The sequence below is a fragment of the Polypterus senegalus genome, chromosome 9 (genome assembly GCF_016835505.1).
Source record: "Polypterus senegalus isolate Bchr_013 chromosome 9, ASM1683550v1, whole genome shotgun sequence".
NCBI lineage: Eukaryota > Metazoa > Chordata > Cladistia > Polypteriformes > Polypteridae > Polypterus > Polypterus senegalus.
The window spans coordinates 83,865,253-83,884,721 of record NC_053162.1 but is presented as its reverse complement, the minus strand read 5'-3'; the positions used below and the strand labels follow the sequence as shown (position 1 = coordinate 83,884,721).

Genomic DNA, 19,469 nt, shown 5'->3' with positions numbered 1-19,469 from the left:
GATATGTTATAAAATTAATTGATAAGATGCAGAATAAAGCAACTAATATCTTGATTAGCCAGTAAGAAGTAGTAGAATGTGCCTCTAATGACACAAAGAATATGAGCAAGAAAATAATATTTCTTGTGCCAAGCATGATTACTAGTAGACTAAGATTAGGTCCTTTTGTGACACAATGGATTTGAAATTGTTTACTGGGGCACAGTAGTGTTCTAAAAGGCTAAAGCGTGCTACCTCTTTTTTCAGTAAGCCTTTTTTAATCTATAAATTTTGTATTTTAAAGGATTTTTTTTTCTCCTTGCGGTGGTTTCTTATCTTGTGGGTGAAATGTGCATTAAGGTCACAACCTTTGTTATTTTAATGGAGAGTCAACACAAACATGGCAAAACAATGTAAAGCTTTTAAAAAGTCACAAAAAACAGGCCAGACCTACTCTATCCCATGTAGACATGGAATTATCCCAGGTAGCCAGTCAGTAGATCCTATCCACCACGCACAGGCTTTCATTTACTAAAGTCTAAAATGGGGCCCTGGCTTTTTAAGTTCAAGGTATATTTTATGTCCCAAAATATGCCAAAAATTCCCAACAATGAAGAGGAACTGTATAAACTGTGGCTTGAAGACAATTCAACATGAAATCTTTATAAAGTAGACATTGTTTATATAAAAGTAAAGAAGCACAAAATATATGGCTAAGGCCAAAAGGATTTGGCTAAAAAAGTATTCCATGGCAAATAAGTCCAAAAATTACAAGCCAATAATGAAATGCAAAATCCAGTAGGAAGAGAATCCCAAGCCAATAATGAAATCCAAAAATCAGTAGAAACAGAATCCAGATCCAGAAAAGCAATACTTAGTCTCAGGAGTGGTTCATTGAAATTTGAAGAGAGCTATTGGTCACACCAGAGGGTGGTCTGAGCAGCAGTGGCATCAGGATGCCCTGCCTCTTTGGGTTCTACCCACAAAGCATAAAGAATATATATATACAGTTGAATACATAATACTTAAGTACTAAACAATAAATAAACATAAAACTATTAGCAGAAAATATATAAAAATGTGAAAAGTAAATAAAAATGGTAACAAGAAGGCAATGAAACACAGAGGGAATAAAGCAGTGCTGTTAGCACACTGTTTATTGCATTTCTGACAAAGAAATCTTTAAATATGTGCATTGCAAGTATGGATGGTGTTTTGAGAAGCATGCCAAATCTGAGTCTGTCATCATAGTTTAATGTATGCTTTGAGGGGCTTCTTTTACATTTCTTGATTAATCTTAAATTATGATGCTGTTATCTTGATAATCTTATATATAAAAATTGTGTTCATCCCAGCCAATACCCCCACACTACCAGATGGAGCCCTTCTTGCAACATGGAGGTGCCCCAAGTTCCAGCAGGGTATCATGGACAGTGGAGTTTTACATCACAGCCCTGCTGGATACCATGGGGGCCGGCAGGGGATGCTGCAGGAAGGCATTTGGATTTTTATTATAGTTATTATACTTTAAAGTCATGGGGTACTTCCGGGATGAAGAAAAGAAGGAGTTTTCACCTGACCTGGAAGTGTTATGAAATCATGTGGACTGAGAGAAAGAAACACTTCCGGGTCAAGGAGTATAAAGGACTCTGGAAAACCCCACCAAGTTGAGCTGAGTTGGGAGGAAGGGTGACGAAGCGTCTGGGAGTGGAGGATTGTTATTATTGTATTGATTATTGTTGATTTATTGTTAATATTGAGGATTGTGGAGGTGGAGGTGCTTTGTGCATATTATTAGAATTATTAAATTCAATTCTTGGACTTTTATCTGGTGTCTGGCGTGTGGTCTGCGGTTTTAAGGGGACAATAGCGCCCTCTATCTGTCACAATGTCTATATGTGGAAGTGGGTGTGTCTGTCTGGCCTGGAAGTGAGAGGTGGAGTCGGGGTAAGGGCTTCACTTCCGAGGAAACAGAAGACTCTCTTAGCCGCTAATGACACAAGCGAGGCCAGCATATCATCAAAACGAAACCTCAGAAGAAAGGCAAAGTCGCTTAACATCGGCAAAATGGTATCTCTTTCACTTTTCCTTCTGCCGCTAATGCACAAGCGATGTGATCACTTCAGCAAAACAAATCCTCTTAAGAGAGAGATGCCCAGAGTAGTTCCTTTTAAGTACCTAGCATCTCTACATTTCAGTTTTTTTTCTGATGATTTTAATAGTTTCTAGGACCCTGGGCTTTTTACAGCATGGGCTTACACATCTTGCCTGTTTTATAATAGTGGGCTATATGGAATGTACCCAGTTTAATGACTGTAAAACGTAGCACTGATCAAGGATGTCTAAAAAAATTAAAAGTGGTATAATTTTGTGTAGTTTGTCAATTGTTGTTTTAGGTGTTTTGTTAAGACGCATATGGAAATTTTCAGAAAATGTTTGTACTGTATATACTTATCTATATATTTAGCAGATTTTGCAGACCCTGATGAGGGTCATGTCAAAAAAAATCAAAAATATCTTCAGAAACTCCTGCATGGAAAAGACACCACTCCTCACAGCCTTAGTGCACAGTTGGTACTGCTATTCACTGCAGTATCACTTATTTTCATAACTACTTAATAAAATTCAAGGTTTTAAAAGCACAAAGCCTTTTGTGACAGCAGTGAGCCCTATTATAGATGTAGTGACAGTCTATTAAAGAGTACACACAAGCCATAGGCCATTTTAGATTTTTGTTAATGTCTTTGGAGTGTCATTAAAAAAAGACTACAGAGGCAACCTACACAGACTGCATCCCAGCCAAGAATCAAACCAACGTCCAGGCACTTTGAGATGACAAATCTACATTCTTGGTTGTGGCCTTGTTATTCAAATTAAATTGACTAAGCAGTCAAAGTTATTGCACTATAATTTGATGAGATGCTGTCTTAATACAAGCTTTGTCCATGATGGCAAAGCAGGCTGCAATTTAGGACTGACACACCAGGATGAGTCAACCATATTAAGACAAATGAAAAGAAATGAAGTTAAAGCGGCTCATTTTCTCAGTGCAGTTGTCTAAAGGAATTATGATATTGAAAAACATGTTTTCTTTAATCCCCCTGCACACTACTACATCAGATTAATCTGATATCTCCTGAAAAAAAATATTTCTCTTTATTTTAGATATGCTTGAATTAATCCCATTTGCTTACTGTATAGTAATAGGCATTTCAGCATAGTTATGTTTTCCGTAGTTCTATCTGTTTTAGATGAATCTCAGTCTGAGTGCAATCAGTTAGATAGATATTCATTTACTCTGAGCTTTTACTGTATGTTGTGATCTGCAGTGTGGAATGGCAATATATTTAAAATGTAGAAAAGCAAAGAAGAGGAAAAAAACCAATGCACCTATCTTGATGCCAAGAACAAATCTAATTTGAAGTGACAACTCAGAGACTCGTGTCGACATTTTTCTCTTTAATGTAACATGACTTTAAATTGATGTGGCCCCAGAGTGATTGAAAAACTCGCATCTTGTCTCTCACCATTACATTTTTGATCAGTACAACTTAATTCAAACACTCTGAGAGTCTTAGTTTTACAAATAAGAGTTTTATTAGCTGGACTGGAGCAATCAGCCCCCTTGATATATTTAATTAACAATTAAATTTTCCTTATTATTATTTTTGCTGATCTGACTTTCTAATTAAAATGCTGAAAATCAGAATTTCCCTTTTGTTTGATTCTATAAAGATTCAAAAAGGTGCTAGTTTTTTTCTAGTCCTTTAATAGTCAAATGTTCAGTTTAAAGCACGAATAATGCACTCAAAGGATGCAACACATAAATGCATTTAATTTACAGTACATATTTCATGAGTTTACCATCCCTTATTCAGTTGAATCAAAGATTTTACTTTTGAAATGTAATATTAATTTCTGGTGGATGTTTTTGGGCATGGCTAAATATTTCTTCTTGATAAATACATTTAAACAGTTTTGAATCAGCTACCTGCATTTCTGTTGCAGTTTTAGAATTAATTGACTGAATAGATTGAAAGTGGGCATATTAGTAACAGTGGTCTACTGTATATAATGTAATGTAAAAAAGTCACTTGTGCCTTCAGGAGTTAACTTTAACAAGAAATAAAAAGGTTGAATAGTACTTACTGTATAAGTGAGTAGTATTCTTTTGTATGTAACATAGATTTTCTTTTTGTCTTCCGTTTCTTCTTAGTTGTAATGCACATGAGCAATTGAAGTTTCCTTTAAGGGACAATACAGTTAATTTAACTGTTTTATTTGTAATTTCCTAAATATTTTCAGAATTTGAACTAGTGAATTAGATGTTGCATTTGGTGGATACTTTTACACTTTTGTCATATTAGAATGTAATTTATCATTTTAAACCAAACATTACGATGTGGCCTGATTATTTTTCCTGGCTATGATATAAATGAAAGCATTTTTACTGTTTACCTTTTTAAAATTAATGGAAGGCGACAAAATTATTTTTCTTCTTTTCACAGTAATTCTTAAAGGACAATTCTGGAGAAGTCATAGGCTGCCTCTTTCATGCTTTTTTTTTTGATAATTTCTCCTGGATGCCAGCCACTAGCTTCATCACCAATCACAGAAGATGTGCTCCTAGCCTTAAGGAAGCTGGTGTTCAGTTACTTCTTCAGAAACCTAACCTACTATTCTAAACGCTTCATTATCAACTCAGACAGCATATTTAGAGTTTATTTTTAGGTATGCTTTCATCCTTCACCATTCTCTATTGTGATAATGTAACAGGAGAATGCGTTGAGCTCTGTGTCAAAGATGTTTTTTCTCTTCCTTCATCCGTTTGTGAAAACGGAATTTATTTGGAAACTGTGAAATAGGAGAAATCAATAAACCATAAGAACGAAGCTATCTGCTCATTCATATGCTAAATATAGCACTCAATGGGAATTGAGACCGAAACTGATATTACCAAAGTCCTAAGTTGGTCCCACTGTGCACTGATCAAATTTGAATAGCTGAAAGAATAAAATAATCTCTAATTAACTTTAAAGATTGCTGGTATTTTGGTGTGATGAATGAATTCAACTTCTTAACTAATTGACCATTTTATGAATGTTATTTATATTTTCTAAGATTTACTACTAATTAATTAGACCTTGGTTTAAAACACTTCCTTTATGATTACTTATTGGAAATTGCTACCTCAGTAATGTAATGTAGGATTTAGTACTGATGCAGTAAAACATCTAAACCCTCTCTTTTTCACTTTTTATCAGCCTTCAGAATCACCATTTCTTTTTGATTTAAAAAAATTATTACCCTTACTCTGTATTTAACATATCTATTTCCATGCTGCCGTGCGGTGGGCTGGCGCCCTGTCTGGGGGTTTGTTTCCTACCTTGCGCCCTGTGTTGGCAGGGATTGGCTCCAGCAGACCCCCGTGGCCCTGTAGTTAGGAAATAACAGGTTGGATAATGGATGGATTTCCATGCTGTCTCTTATTCTTAGTTTTTCTAAAGTATCACACTGTACAGTACTTTTTTTTCTTTAGCATATGTATTTTGTATGGGGTGCCATCCAGTGCACTTTAGTGTATATACATTTAGTTATTTATTCTAAGGGTAATTTTTCTGTAAACTTTGTTATATGTTTCACTGTGGTTGCAGATATTTATAATTTCTTTAGTTATTTTCGTCATTCAAATACTAATCAACTAGTTGTTTTGACAGTACATGCTGAGACATGCATTCAAATTTTCAAACATGGTTGTTTTTAGCATTGCATCAGACAAAATAATTAAACTGAACTAATTATTTTGCATAGGTTGTTGTTTCTGAGATTTAATAATAAACATTTGCATTTTCTGTATTGAAGTGTGGATATATGTGCTTATTTGGTTTAGATTTTAACCTTACTCTTTTTCTAGAAGCCATTTTTGCTGCAGAAAGTAAGAGCCATTCTGATGATGTGGATGCTTCAGGCTTACTTAAATATAATTTGCCTAGCTTGTCCAGAAAAAGGTGATATTCTACTTAACCAATGGAGGAGCTTCTTTACTTTTAAATATTGTCGCTTTTTCCCTTACACTGTGAACCACAAAGGGGCAGAATGCATGATTCAGGCACTTTCCATTATAAGTAAGAATGCTAAAGTAGGCTTTACAAGTTGATAACACCAGTTGTAAATGATGACTGTTTGTGGATTTACCCACATGGAAGACATGAAGGATATTCCAGAAGTTTTAATAATGCATTTTTTTGCTTTTTGCTGCCATTCAGTTATTATGGCTCAGGATGAATTTGTTTTAGGTATCTGAAAGAAATATACAGTATACAATTAAATTAAATATATAAAATTGGCACAGTTTTGAAAGTTAAGAATGTGTGTCCTCCTGAGTTTCAAAATCAAAAAAGGAGACAGGCAATGTTGTTCTTCAGTTCTAGCCTTATTACCTGCTTGCCACTTTACTAGTGAACCCTAAAAGCCTAATTCCAGTAGATTTTCCTTTACAAGCAAAGGTGCTCAAGCACTGTAAGGCACTGTCTCCACTTTTTGCAAAACCAATATGTGTAAACTTGTACACTTGTGCTCAAATGCTTGCTGGAATTAAAAACATAGTAGCATATACTGTGACTTGGGTAATTAGCAAATTTTCATCCTTTAAATTTCACTTAACCTATGTCATGCTCAACATACTTGTGAAATGATGGCAATAAATGAAAATTGGCACACGATGGACAGAAACTCTGACAAGTACTCCATGCTGTCCTGGTGAAGTAAACTAAATTAGTAACTCCATGACAAGTTGCATGGACATACCTCACTTACATGACCCTGTGAAGTCACTGAGCACCTTTACTAAATTAAACTCCTGACAGGTAAAAACGAGCAGAGTATTGTGGCAAAATATAACTAAATAAATCCAAAAAGCATTTACATGCAACAAGGAGATGCCAGGAAGCAACTGGGTACAAGAGAAAGTAGTAGAATTAAGTGTCAAAATGCAACCATCTGGCTTCCTCAAAAAAACTCAAAGAACCTGATGATGGCATGCTGCAGACCTCATTGATATAGTGGGGGAAAATGGCTGCTTGATTCATATCATAACTCCTTTGTAATCGCTCTTCTGACCCTTGTACACATAGAAATAACAGGAGCCACAGATCAAATGACCATCATATGATAACCATCATGGATACCAACATTAAACAATGTACATACTGTATTTTAAAAAAGGAATAAAATGAGTAAGAAAAAGTAAAAAAATAATAGCGGAATCCTTTGACATTCCTGAAAGTTCTGTTCATAGTTGTAGGATATGTACTGTAGCAAGCCATAGTTCAAATATACGATTCAGTAAAATGTAGCCTTTTATTTGGCAAAACCAAGCAATCTTTTTTTAAATGTTTATTTTCATGTCATGTACCACTAATTAGCAGTGGTACTACATTTTAGTCAGTCTCTTAGCCAATAGGCCACTACATGTTCAAAGTTAAGTTGTAGGAATTGTGTTTTAAAGTGTATTAATTGTTGACAGTTTTTTTTTTTTTTATAGTTGGATAGAATGTTTTTTGATGCATCTTTCTCTGTATTACAAAGGTTGTGCTTATTTCATATTTCTAAGATTGCAAATATTACTTCCTTTCCTTGGAACATTAATTCTTATGATATCTTTAGTACTAGGGTGTTGTACCGTCTTAGCCATTATGAATGTAGTGAAAAGTCAAGCAAAAAAATGTAATCTTAAATTAAGAAGGGGCCTGAGTTTTCTCGAAAACTTGCATATTGTAATCTTTTTAGTTAGCCAATAAAAGGTGTCATTTTGCTTGACTTTTTACTACTTATGATATCTCAAAACTTATCTGAATACTAGCATGCTGAAAAAGTCATTGCAATGTGTCTAATTCCTGTTGGTAAACAAGAGGCCCCTACAACAGCTGTCTCTATACGTCTTTGCTTGTGATAATGCTCAAATTCCCAAAGCTTTTCTTTTCAGTCTCTAGTCTGTCCCTCTTTTAGTAATCCTGAAACTGCTGGCTTCACTGTAAAGATGTGTTTCACATCTTTCTGACAATGTGAGATGTAATGTTTTATATTCAGGAGATTACTTGAATTTTACTCCCGCTTTCACTTTATTTGTACAGCAGTCTTTTTGTTAGATTTTTTTTCTGCCCCAGCAATAAATTGCCTGTGCTTCCACTTTATTATTCTTCTGAAGACAAATGTTCTGGTTGCTTGATTTAAATTGACTGGGAGAGATCTCTGTTAGTCCCTGTAGCTTCCTCCCATTGATCCTCCAAGACATCGACACACAAACCCATTATCTGTAAATCCTACGGCAGGCTTTACTGTAATATCACACAGAGGTATGTGCTCTACTGCTGGATTAAGAGCCTCTTTATTATTCTCATGATACATTTGAGAGCAATATTCGTTTTCCCAAAGAAAAAGAATAAAACCTGAAATCCAAAGCTGCTGTGAAATAAGTTCACCTTGCGTGTAGCAACTAATTCTTGTTGTCTAGCTGGAGATGTAAAGCAGCCTTGAATTTTAATACATGGCCATATCTGAAAGACAAAGTTTTTAAATGGCAAAAGTGTTCATTTTCACTTTAAAGCAAATGCAAGAGCTTAATGCCATTCACTCTCTGAAAATGTTCCGTGAAAAGTATCTTAAGACTTTGATGACAATTTGTTTTTAAAATTATGTTTGAATAGAAATGTAAAGATTTATATATATCTTCCAGTTCATATATATCCTGCTGTTTTATAACATATATATTTTATTGTGGTACATGGTTTTGCAGAGATATTTTTGAGAAGATGCTGAAGATTTTAAAGGAAGCATGTCCAGTGCGGTAAACCTGTACCCTGCAACCTGCTTTATTTAAACCTGTTTAAAGGCATAATACTTAAATAAATCAAATGCAGTGTATATACATATACAGTGTATATATATATATATATATATATATATATATATATATATATATATATATATATATATATATATATATATATATACAGTATATATATATATATATATATATATATAAACTTAAAGTCACAAATATTTTATCTTTATGAAAACTTTCGTCCTTGGAAAATTGTTATCAACATGCTTTTGAAAAATAAAAGAACATGTGAAATTTGGGGGCTGAACTTGCAGCATTGGGCACAAAGTAGAAACCAGCCCTGGACAGAATGTCACACTCTGCATATTATGTTTATTTTAATATTGCTTACTTCAACACTAGTACCTCTGTTATTAGTTTGATACTGATTGTTTTGTAATGGTATGGTTATTTACAAACATTTTATTTTTTGCAAGTTTTATGCTTTTTTTTATGCCAAAACTGCAATAACTCCATATTGTATGAGTGCTGTGGTCTGTTTTATGAAAATATTTGCCAATCTTATGCTCTTTTCTTTCAAACCCCACTGTAGGCATCTCTTAATAAAAAAAAAACAAAAAAAAACAAAAAAAAGACATCAAACCGGGTATCCCGCTGCCCCTCCAGCAGTGTGGACATAAGATAATTTAAGAAACTGTAATTCTCATACAATGTCTCCATAACCTTGGGCTGTATCCAATGTCTTGTATCCTTATTTTGTTATAATGTGTTGCTTATAATTTTAAAGCGAGGGAAAGTTAATGGTTTTGAAACAAACAATAAAAAACATATTAAAAATAGCAGTATTTTAATACAATTTCATAAATATGAGTTAAGTACAGGATTATGTGATTGAATCTGTACCCTATAACTGTCTTTGTATGTTCTTCCCCTATCTAGTATATTTTTGTTTTTTTATCATGTACTTCAGTTATCTTCCCCATATCAGAAAAACATACACATTTAAGAAATTAGTGACTCTGAATTAGCCCATTGAAGCCCTGGGGTGGACTTCCTTTTCTGTCCTGGGGTGGTTCCTGCCTTGCAACAGCTGTTGATGGGATAGGCTGCCTTCCCCCACCACCCTATAATTGGATTATTAAATTAAATCTCTGGATGCATGAAATGTTGGTCTAAATGTATTCATTTTAATGACAGTCTGATGTTGGGTTATAAAAAAATGAAAGAATAGTTTTTCCTTTAACTAAAACTTTTTTAATGGCAGTTGTTTCTTTTTATTGTTCTGTTGATTAATACCTTCTAATATTTCAGAAATTATTTTCTCTTGATGTTTTTCATTTATAGAATCTTAGATAGATATCCTGAATTAGTGGAACAAGTGGTTAAAGCATTTGTTTCTCAGAAAGGCCTATTCAAGTGATGTATGCGCTAATTAGTTGACTAATGCTACATCACATTTTAATTTTAGACAGAATCATGCATGAGTAATGTGGCAGTATGAACAGTCAAAATAATTATGCTATTCTGGGAAAGAGACCACTCTATCAATGTCTCAAGAAAGTATGGAATTCACTAATTCATTTTGATCTTCATCAGTTTGTGCAAATCACACTGTACTTCACATCAGACTCAGCTCTCCAAATTTAAATTAACTAAAATGTATAAGAAATTGGCTGCTAATTATGAACAATGTCGGGTAGCTCTGGCCTCTTCGGGGCATATGTTTTAGGACTGTTCAATATTAAAACCATTTTGAAAAAAGTTTTTTTTTTCTTATCTATCAAATAGTGTAGGTATGGTCAATGCAGATCCTCTTATGGCACAGTTACAGTTATTTCAGATATCTTTAGACTCTGTATATAAATTGACCGTTATTTTCTGTGGCACATTGAGTTGTCTAATACTGCACAATCAGAAGAATCCTAATGCAACCTCCATAACTCAATGACAATCAGATATTTAGAAAAAAATCGATTTTCTTTGTGTGGAACTGTGCAGAAATTCCTTATTATTCTAAAAAAAGTCTGCTGTGCTGTGCTCCTGCAAGCATCTCTGCTAAACTCCTATTGTTTTAAGTAATATGAAATTTTATAACACAGTGGGACCCCTTTACAATACTAATTGTTTAAAACTAAGTCTTACTGTGGTTTATGATTACAAATCTTAATTGTTTTGAGGTAAATTGGGTTGATTGTGTTTCTGATTGAATAGAATTTTAAATTTCTTAATTTTGCTTTGCTGAAAGTTATGTTGGCTTGTTATTCCATAACACTTATTATTATATTTCTGGAGCAAATAAAGATTACAAGAATAAAACACCTGAGTTCTAGAAGTAATTTTTAAATTTATCATTTCCATGGTTTTGTTGTCTGTCTATGCACAGTACATTATCATAAAATCTATTATATTAACAAGGCAGAAAAGTTTTCCCAAAGTGTGTTTTTTAGTCAGTGAATACATAGAAGAACTTAGGGTTGAATGAGTAATATCATCTAGTAGCCATGTTAAACTTGTAAGGGCATATAGGATGTTAGGTGACTGGTGAAAACATGACACAGAAACTCCTATTTTCTCCTTACCCCTGAGAAAATACAAAATTCCATGTTTAAGTTACTAGCTTCTTGTTGTTTAGTAGCTACCCTGAAATAATTCTGTTTTTATTGATTTATATTTATGTTTATTATTATAGAATAATTTACCAGAAATATTTTATGTATACATGTGAAGAATGTATTTTTTCTGCTAATTTAAAAAAAATGTAAATTTAGAAACTGTAAACAGCTTTGAATGAAAAAGCAGCAGCATGAAAAATATTATATTATATAGGTGCATATGCTATGATGTTTGAAAGCTTCTGAACCTATTATAGATCTTTAAAGATAAAATATTTAATAAGAAATCATTCTGCCATCATAAACAAACCCACACTTTTGTAAAAAATTGAAGGTTTACTGTATATCCCATAAATTGCAGAGATGAGTTTAATGTTCAATATATCAAGAAGATAAATTAAAATGAGACCATTTGCAAAGTAAACCATATGGTCAATTACCCTAGCTAACAAGTTTAATAAGTTAAAAATACTTGCCACAATTAAAGATCACATAAGATAAGGCCAGATTTGAAAATGGTTAGTTATATTTAACTGTAAGAAAACAAATCAATTTTGTTGTAACCCTAAAGTTAAATGTAATATACCATACTGCCATCTAAAGACAACCCAGACAGCCTAAGAAAGAATAGTTAAAATGTTAAGTCAGTTTGCAGAAAATGCTAAAACAACAGTATATCAAAATGTTTTGTTATATCTACAATAAGATGAATCAAGATAATGGTAACTGTACCTTTGGTATTTAAGTAATCTAAAATTATCCCATACACATGACCTCCAAAAGAAGTCAGCATTCACCTCCACACATCTCCAGAACCCACTTTTTACCTAATCCTTTGTATGTCAGACATACAGCTGCCAGTACCATCAGTGGCAGAAGGTTGTACCAGTTTATAACAGCAAGGGAAAAAATATTTGTCTTTATTTCATGTGTTTTGTTACATAGTAATGCCTTAATTTTCTGCTCCCAGGGCACATACTAAGTTTAGATGACAAAATAAAAAAGGTTTGCTTAATCAGACCGAATTCTTACAGAATCATCTTTTTTCACTGCATTTATGCTTTTATTCATGACAGTTAAATTTGTCTATCTTCAAATTATGATGTTTAGTTTGGATAAGCAATGTTTACTTCTGATACTTATCAAATCCTACCAAATCACAGGTTTAAAATCTCAAGTGTAATGTAAGTAACCATTCTGACCCAGCTGGACATTACAGTGGGAAACTTGATTCTGTTTTCACACACCAAGGATGATTAATAGTAGTCAACATGCTTTTCTGTGGTTTTTAACAGTATAATTTTCTTCCATCTCCACTGCACTGCAGATAGACTACCCTATTGAGTGTTTTTAATTAAAATCTGAAGACAGAAGCAAGTTGAAGAACCTAGTGTTTTTGAAATGTTGTAAGTGAGGGTCTTTAGAAGGTGGAAAAATTTAGCATGGCTGTCCCATTTGTTTCCAGCCATTCTAAGACCTTGATCTAGGATAATTTACAGTGGCTCCTTGATTTTCCTGGAAAACAGTCTTGCCAGTCAGTAGCACCACTTTGTAATAAGTAACAGCATTCAGTATTCAAAATGGAAAATGTTGTTTTTGCCATGGAAAAATGCTATCTTTGCCACTCATAAGGTTATGATCTCCTGAATTGCTTTGACAAAGAAAATCGAAAAATTAATTTCCTTCCCATTCCTAAAATTACATGTCAGTGTAAAGTAAAGATTTGCTTTCCTCTGTTGAATATCTACATAAATGATTGTGTTTGTGGAAAAAAATAGGTTAATAAAACTTCAAAGTAATTTTACAGTTCCTGGAAATAATTCCATTTGCTACAACAAAATCACAACTGTTAGCCATGAAATATGTAACATAGATCTTATGATAGCCTTAGGGTTTTGCCATGTAATAAAACACTTCAACTTTTAAAACTTTTCATTTATGATACATTATATCTTTTTCTAAGTAAAATACAGTTTGCTTAGTTAAAAATAGTGGCATATACCAAACATGTATATCAAATGAGTTCTGTGAATGTTTTTGATTTAATAATTATACTAAGCAGATTTTTAATTTTATTGGTTAGACCTAGAGATCACAGAAGTTAGTAATATCCTTCAAATATATTTGAATGCAAAAATCATGTACATTTATTATATTATTTTACATTTTTATCTCATCTATAAAAATCTGTTTTCCATATATTTTTGATGGCCTTAAAAAAAAATATTTGCTTGCTAATTGGAAAAAAATAGGATCAGTCTATTACAAAAAGACATATATTTAATGTTCAAGTTTTGTGTTCATTAGCTTCTAAGCCTAGGAGAAGAAAATTAGTGCTGTGATCATCTGTCGGAGCCTCTTGAATGAAGCTGCCTGCTTATCAGCTTACAGAGCCTTTTTATTTGTGTGCAATTTCTCCCGCTGTTGATTTATAATATATATAATACACACACGTGAATGTAGTATACTGTATGTGTGTGTATATATTTTTGTTTATAATTTGATTGTTGTGATTTATATGAATATAGAGTATAACCTTTTTTTCATATATATTGCGTATTGAATTGTAGAACAAGGCAACTTTAATGTTAGTGTTTCTGCTTTGCTTATATTCTCAATGTCTGAATAAGAATTATATGTGGTATGTTTAAAAATTGTTAGAAGGACAGAGTTAAGTAATTTGCTACAAGAGGACTTTACTATATATTATCGCCTTTGGTTCATAGTATGTTTGTGTTTAAGTGTCTTCTTAAACTTCAATACTTTAGCATTCTTGTGTAATAAATGAGTTATAGCAGGTTGTTTGAGGACCGTTAATTATCTAGTAATTTGGAATATTTTTACATTTTCGATGTTTATCATCATGTAAATATTGTTGTTTTATTTTGGTGTCTTTGAGAGTGAATGGATGGATAGACTAATCGATGGATTAGCAGGATAAATAATACTTTAGTTTAAAATAATATACAGTATATGGCCTTTTTAAATGGTTTCCCTTGGATTTCTTTATTAAACTATAATATCAATCCATTTCCTAACTCTTATATTTCCTTTGCTGGATTATGTTGAAGGAAAAGGCTCTTTCAGCATCCTTTGGAGCAAAATAATAACATGTTAAAAATGATGTTGGCTTTTGAGGGACGTGTTGGGGTTGGTTATGTGATGTTGAAACCAAATTAGACATCTCTTTTGTTACTGCATATTTAACCTATTGTAATCCATCCATCCATTTTCTAATAAACTTGTAAAAGGTGGAAAGGTAACTGGAATATTTGAAATACTGTACAGTACTCAAACTCAATTAAAACTATTCTTGCATATACCACAAATGCTCTCATTCATTATTAAACTTGGTTAAATAAGTTCAATATTATGTAGTACAGAGCCTTAATGCCAAAAATAAAATTATCAAAACTTTCCAAGTAGCAGTTTTTCAGACATGACTGGGAAAGTTATATTATCTTATTGTGATCATGTCTAGTGTCTGATGTTGAATATTTTACAATTATACACTGCCTGGGAAAAATTTAAAATTTTGTTCTTTTATCTAACATGAAAAATAATTTTTATTATATTTCTTAATAATTCTGCAAGTAGATGACCTAGCTTTTTATGGGTGAACTTTAGATTATTCACAACTTATAGATCTCAGACAGTTTTGTATTTATTATTTCATTAAAAGGAACTGTGGATATATTTGTCTTCTCTTGATATAAAAGAATTCTTCCACAAGAATATATATGGTTTTAATTCATCATTACTTTCAGAAGGGCAAAGTCTTTCAGTTAAATGACTCTACCTACTGTAAGTCGTATGAAACACCCTTCTCCATGCAGATCATTAATCAATGATATTGTGCTTGCCAGCCCCCCACCCTATAATAAGGCTGAAGAAATGTGATCTTTGCAGTGCAAAACTATAATTTAATATTCATAAAAACATAACCTTGAAGAACACAGTACGAAACTCATTTAAATGCTAATTTATTTGTTAACATAACATTTAGATTTCACCCATCTATGTGTCAAACCTTTCCAGCTTGTTAGAGGCATATATTTTACCCTCACTTATTTATTTACAGTGTTATTTTTAATTGTATGTTTCATACCATCACCAAGCTGCATTATGTGAGTAAGATGATATGCAGTGATACAGTGTGAAAGTACAGACTGATATCAGTATCAGTTTTGAAAGAATTCTTTGTATTGTCGTTCTATATGCACACTTTTAAAATGTGTTGCACTGGCATATTTTTTGCCTACTTGTGATCTGAATTTTAATTTTACTGTTTTTAAATTCACTTATCCACTTGAAAATTAATTGATTCTCAATTTTTGTTTTATATATTTGCCCCACCTTTGACTCATCTTTTCTTTATCCAGAGCCTGCAAATTTCAGTGCCAATTACTTTGTTTAAACAAGTTTTTCCTGACACATACATACTGATGAAAAAAGAATTGAAGCAGTGCATAGTTTTGGCTACCTTTTTTTTGGCAACTTAATTTTATTTGGAAGTTAGTTAGGCATTATGATGTTGTATACATTTTTGAATGTCCTGGTATGGTAATAATCATGGGCACTATTAGAAAAAGAATACAGTGTCACTTGCATGCTGATAAGTGATGTTATTATATGTACCAGGGTTTTGGAAGACAGGTGATCCAGTTTTTGCCAGGTTTGCATTTCATCACTCCCAAAAGGAACACTTGGAATTGTAAGGCTGCCTGAAGGGAAAACCAAAACTTCCAGAGGGAGCTCTAGTCTTATATCGCTGGAGCAGAGGTAGGACCATCCCTAACCCTAGACATAGGCTGAAAATGAAACCACAATTACGTGGAAGTAAAAATGGCCTCAAAGTCTGTCCTTATTTGTATGTGTACTACTAGTAGCATAGTAAGAAGAGCTGGTGACAAGCACTTGAATGGTCAGAGTATAGAGGCCAGAATCACAGGCAATGCAGAAAAAGGAGTCTGGAGTCTGGGAGAATTGAGGGTGAGTGCCCACCCAACTTATATATGTATTATATATATATTAGGCCTGGGAAAGTAAATATTTGCGATTGATATGGCCTGTTTAACGTGTTAAAAAATATTGTCACATCCAGGACCGGCACCGAAGTGATCACATCAGGCAGTGCTTTGGTTAGGGTGGCATTTCATGTAAATTTTTCTTTTTCATTACGAAGCAATAATACAAAAAGAATTCCATACACATCCAGGACCATATTTATAATGTACCATTAAAAAAGAGAAATAAAATTATATTTAAGAGTTTCAAACTACACATTTCATAATGCCTTTCCACATGTCTGTTATGTGTTACTGATATTCATTTCCTTGATTTATATATACCAACATATTGTAGGTGCAGAGGAGGGAAAGGCAGGGGAGTTTATGGTAGTCCTGGTACAATGCTAAAGAAAAGTAGCAAAGGTAAAAGTTATGCTCTCTCTTTCTTTTCATGTCATGTTCCTGTAAGAAGATCGATTCAATGTCTTATTACATATGTGCAAAATATGTTTTCTTTGAGTAGTACTAAAACCATAATAAGTCTCTAGTACCTTTGTATTTAACTTGCCAGTCTGCCAGGTTACTTACAGTGCTTACTGCCCTAATATAATGTCAAATTTCTATGAAACAGAAGTGTAATGATTATCCTTACCCATTATTCCAGTTTGCAGTATCTTTGCTAATTTTGCTAAGTATGCAACATATCCACCCAAGGATGCACGTTGTCAGTTTTTAAGTAAGATTGCTGTTACAGAGAACTTTTTTGGCATACCAGGAGCAAAGCTGTAAGTAGAGCGGTGTTTTAACTTTTTTCTGTGGTGGCACACTTTGTGTAACCCCAAAAATCCCAAGAAACTCCATGATTCTACCAAACCACAAAAGCATTGCATACCTTAGTCATGCTAAACTGTCAGAAGGGGCAGGGCCATCAGAGACGGCAGCACATACATATATATTTATAAAGGTGTGCGTGTAATTTACCCAAAATATGCGATATGTTTGTTGTTTGGTTCCTGAACTGCACTATATCCCAACTCACACTAACTGGTACCGAGCATCATTACATTCATATCAGAATTTAAGGTTTAGTATAATTTGGTGTTTGATTTCAATTCAGCATATTTAAGAAGGTTGCCAACATTATCACAACCAAATGAATGTATAAAAATGTTCTTTATTGTGGAAACATGATATTAATTGTCACCTGTCTAGAAACATGTACCTCATGCAAAGATGTGATTGCAGTTTCCAAAGGCTATGACTCGTTTGTATTTATTTGAATGAATACATAATTTTGAATTAAGGTATATAATTTTGTAATGTTGTTGGTTCAGATGACATTCTTGATACCATCTTTCTTGTGTTCTCTCTAATGCTCTAGTGTCTAGCTTCTTTTGTGACACTTCTCTGGAATGTAAACCTAACTGTATCTATTTTAATTTTACAACTGACAATGAATTTGTCTTGCCACTTTCTAGCCCGCTCAATCCAGAACAGGGTCGGGAGGCGTCTGGGCTGGATTCAGTCCCAGCTAGCCATAGGACACAAGGCAGGAATAAACCCCAGACACAGTGCCAGACCACTGTAGGATGAACACAAACACACACCTACACACCAAGCACACACTAGGGTCAATTTAGCATCACCAGTTCACCTAAACTGCATGCCTTTGGAGAGTAGGAGGAAACCTATGCAGACAGGAGGAGAACAGGGAGAACCCCAGGATTAAACCCAGGTCTCCTGATCTTGAGGCACTAACGCTACTGTTGTGCCACCATGCCACCTGACAGTAATCTTAGTACTCATTCATGTTCCACACTTGCTTATTCCAGAACAATGTACTAACCAGCCTGGGCAAGTTGGCAATTCATCAGAGGTCACACAACTGATGTATTTAGAGTAGCCTGTGAATATATGGCATTTGAACCTAGGATTTTGGAACTGTGAGGCAATTGTGATAATCGCTGTGATACTTTGCTATACAAAAACAACAACAGTAGCAATAATACAGATTAAAAAGAAAATGATTCATTAGCACACAGGTTATGTTTCTATTTTAAAAGGTTGACTTTGCTTGGTTTTCATGTTAAGTGTCTGCTATGTGGAGTTTACATACAATCTTAGTGTTTTCCTAGGTTTCCATAATTCAAGGTTGAATAGGAATTCTGATTGGTTTGGCGTGGGTAAATGCATTTTTTGGTTAACTTATATCCTATTCATGTTTGGTGTCTACCATCTGATGACAGTTTCTGAGTCTCTTTGTAGCATTTCCTTATAAAATGCAAGTTATAAATGGATTGTAGGGTTGTAGAAGAAGATATTAGGAAATATTTTTTTACAGAAAAGAAATCACCATGACCTCCTTAGTAGTAGTAGTAGTTTCATGCAGGTGGTAAAAATATTATTTGCATATCCAACCAATACGCAACATGTTGTCAGTCTCCAGCACCATAGTACTGTACAATACAGAATATTTTTTTTATTTTTTTGACTCTGATAAACTGTATACAATAAAAATAACCGATCATTCAAAAGTAATTACAAATAATAGCATAGCATAAGTATTAATTTGCATGAATCAATATTTCGTAAAAGGCCCTTCTGGCAGAAATTACTGGCATAAGTCTTTTTGAATAGGCCACTACCAGTAGTGCACTTCCAGAGATTGCAGTATTTGTCTGTTTATCTTGTCAACATTGCTCAGTCTTATTCAGTTTAGATTGGGACTAATAGGGAGCAGATACTTCTGCCACCTAATCTTAATGACATTGTGTTCAGGTTTTTGACCAGGCTACTTCAAGCATATTGGCTTTTCTTATTTTTAAACCACCAGAATGTGGCTGGAAGATGGATCTCCTTTTAAGTCCTAGTTCTCTTACAGTGTCGAGTTTTCTTCAGGGATTTAACAGTACTTTACAACATCAGTTTTGCCATCTGTCTTGATCTCTTGTCTCAGAGAATCTTCTTCACAGCTTGATTCTGGCACTTCTAGGCTTCCTTGTAGGAATAGTGTCATGCTTGGAGCCT

General features: G+C 33.6%; 1 protein-coding gene across 5 annotated transcripts in view; it reads left to right on the top strand.

The window, feature by feature from the left end:
• wwox (WW domain containing oxidoreductase) overlaps nucleotides 1–19,469 on the top strand; it is a 1,268,497-nt gene that overhangs the window by 162,844 nt on the left and 1,086,184 nt on the right. The window contains exon 6 of one of the 5 annotated variants that reach the window (XM_039763366.1): nucleotides 4,488–5,257. The exons of the other annotated variants lie outside the window; for them this stretch is intronic. Within the exon in view, the coding sequence (XP_039619300.1) occupies nucleotides 4,488–4,490 (3 nt within the window). The 3' untranslated portion in view covers nucleotides 4,491–5,257. Of the gene's footprint in view, nucleotides 1–4,487; nucleotides 5,258–19,469 lie in introns of those variants that run through there. 5 annotated transcript variants of the gene reach the window in all.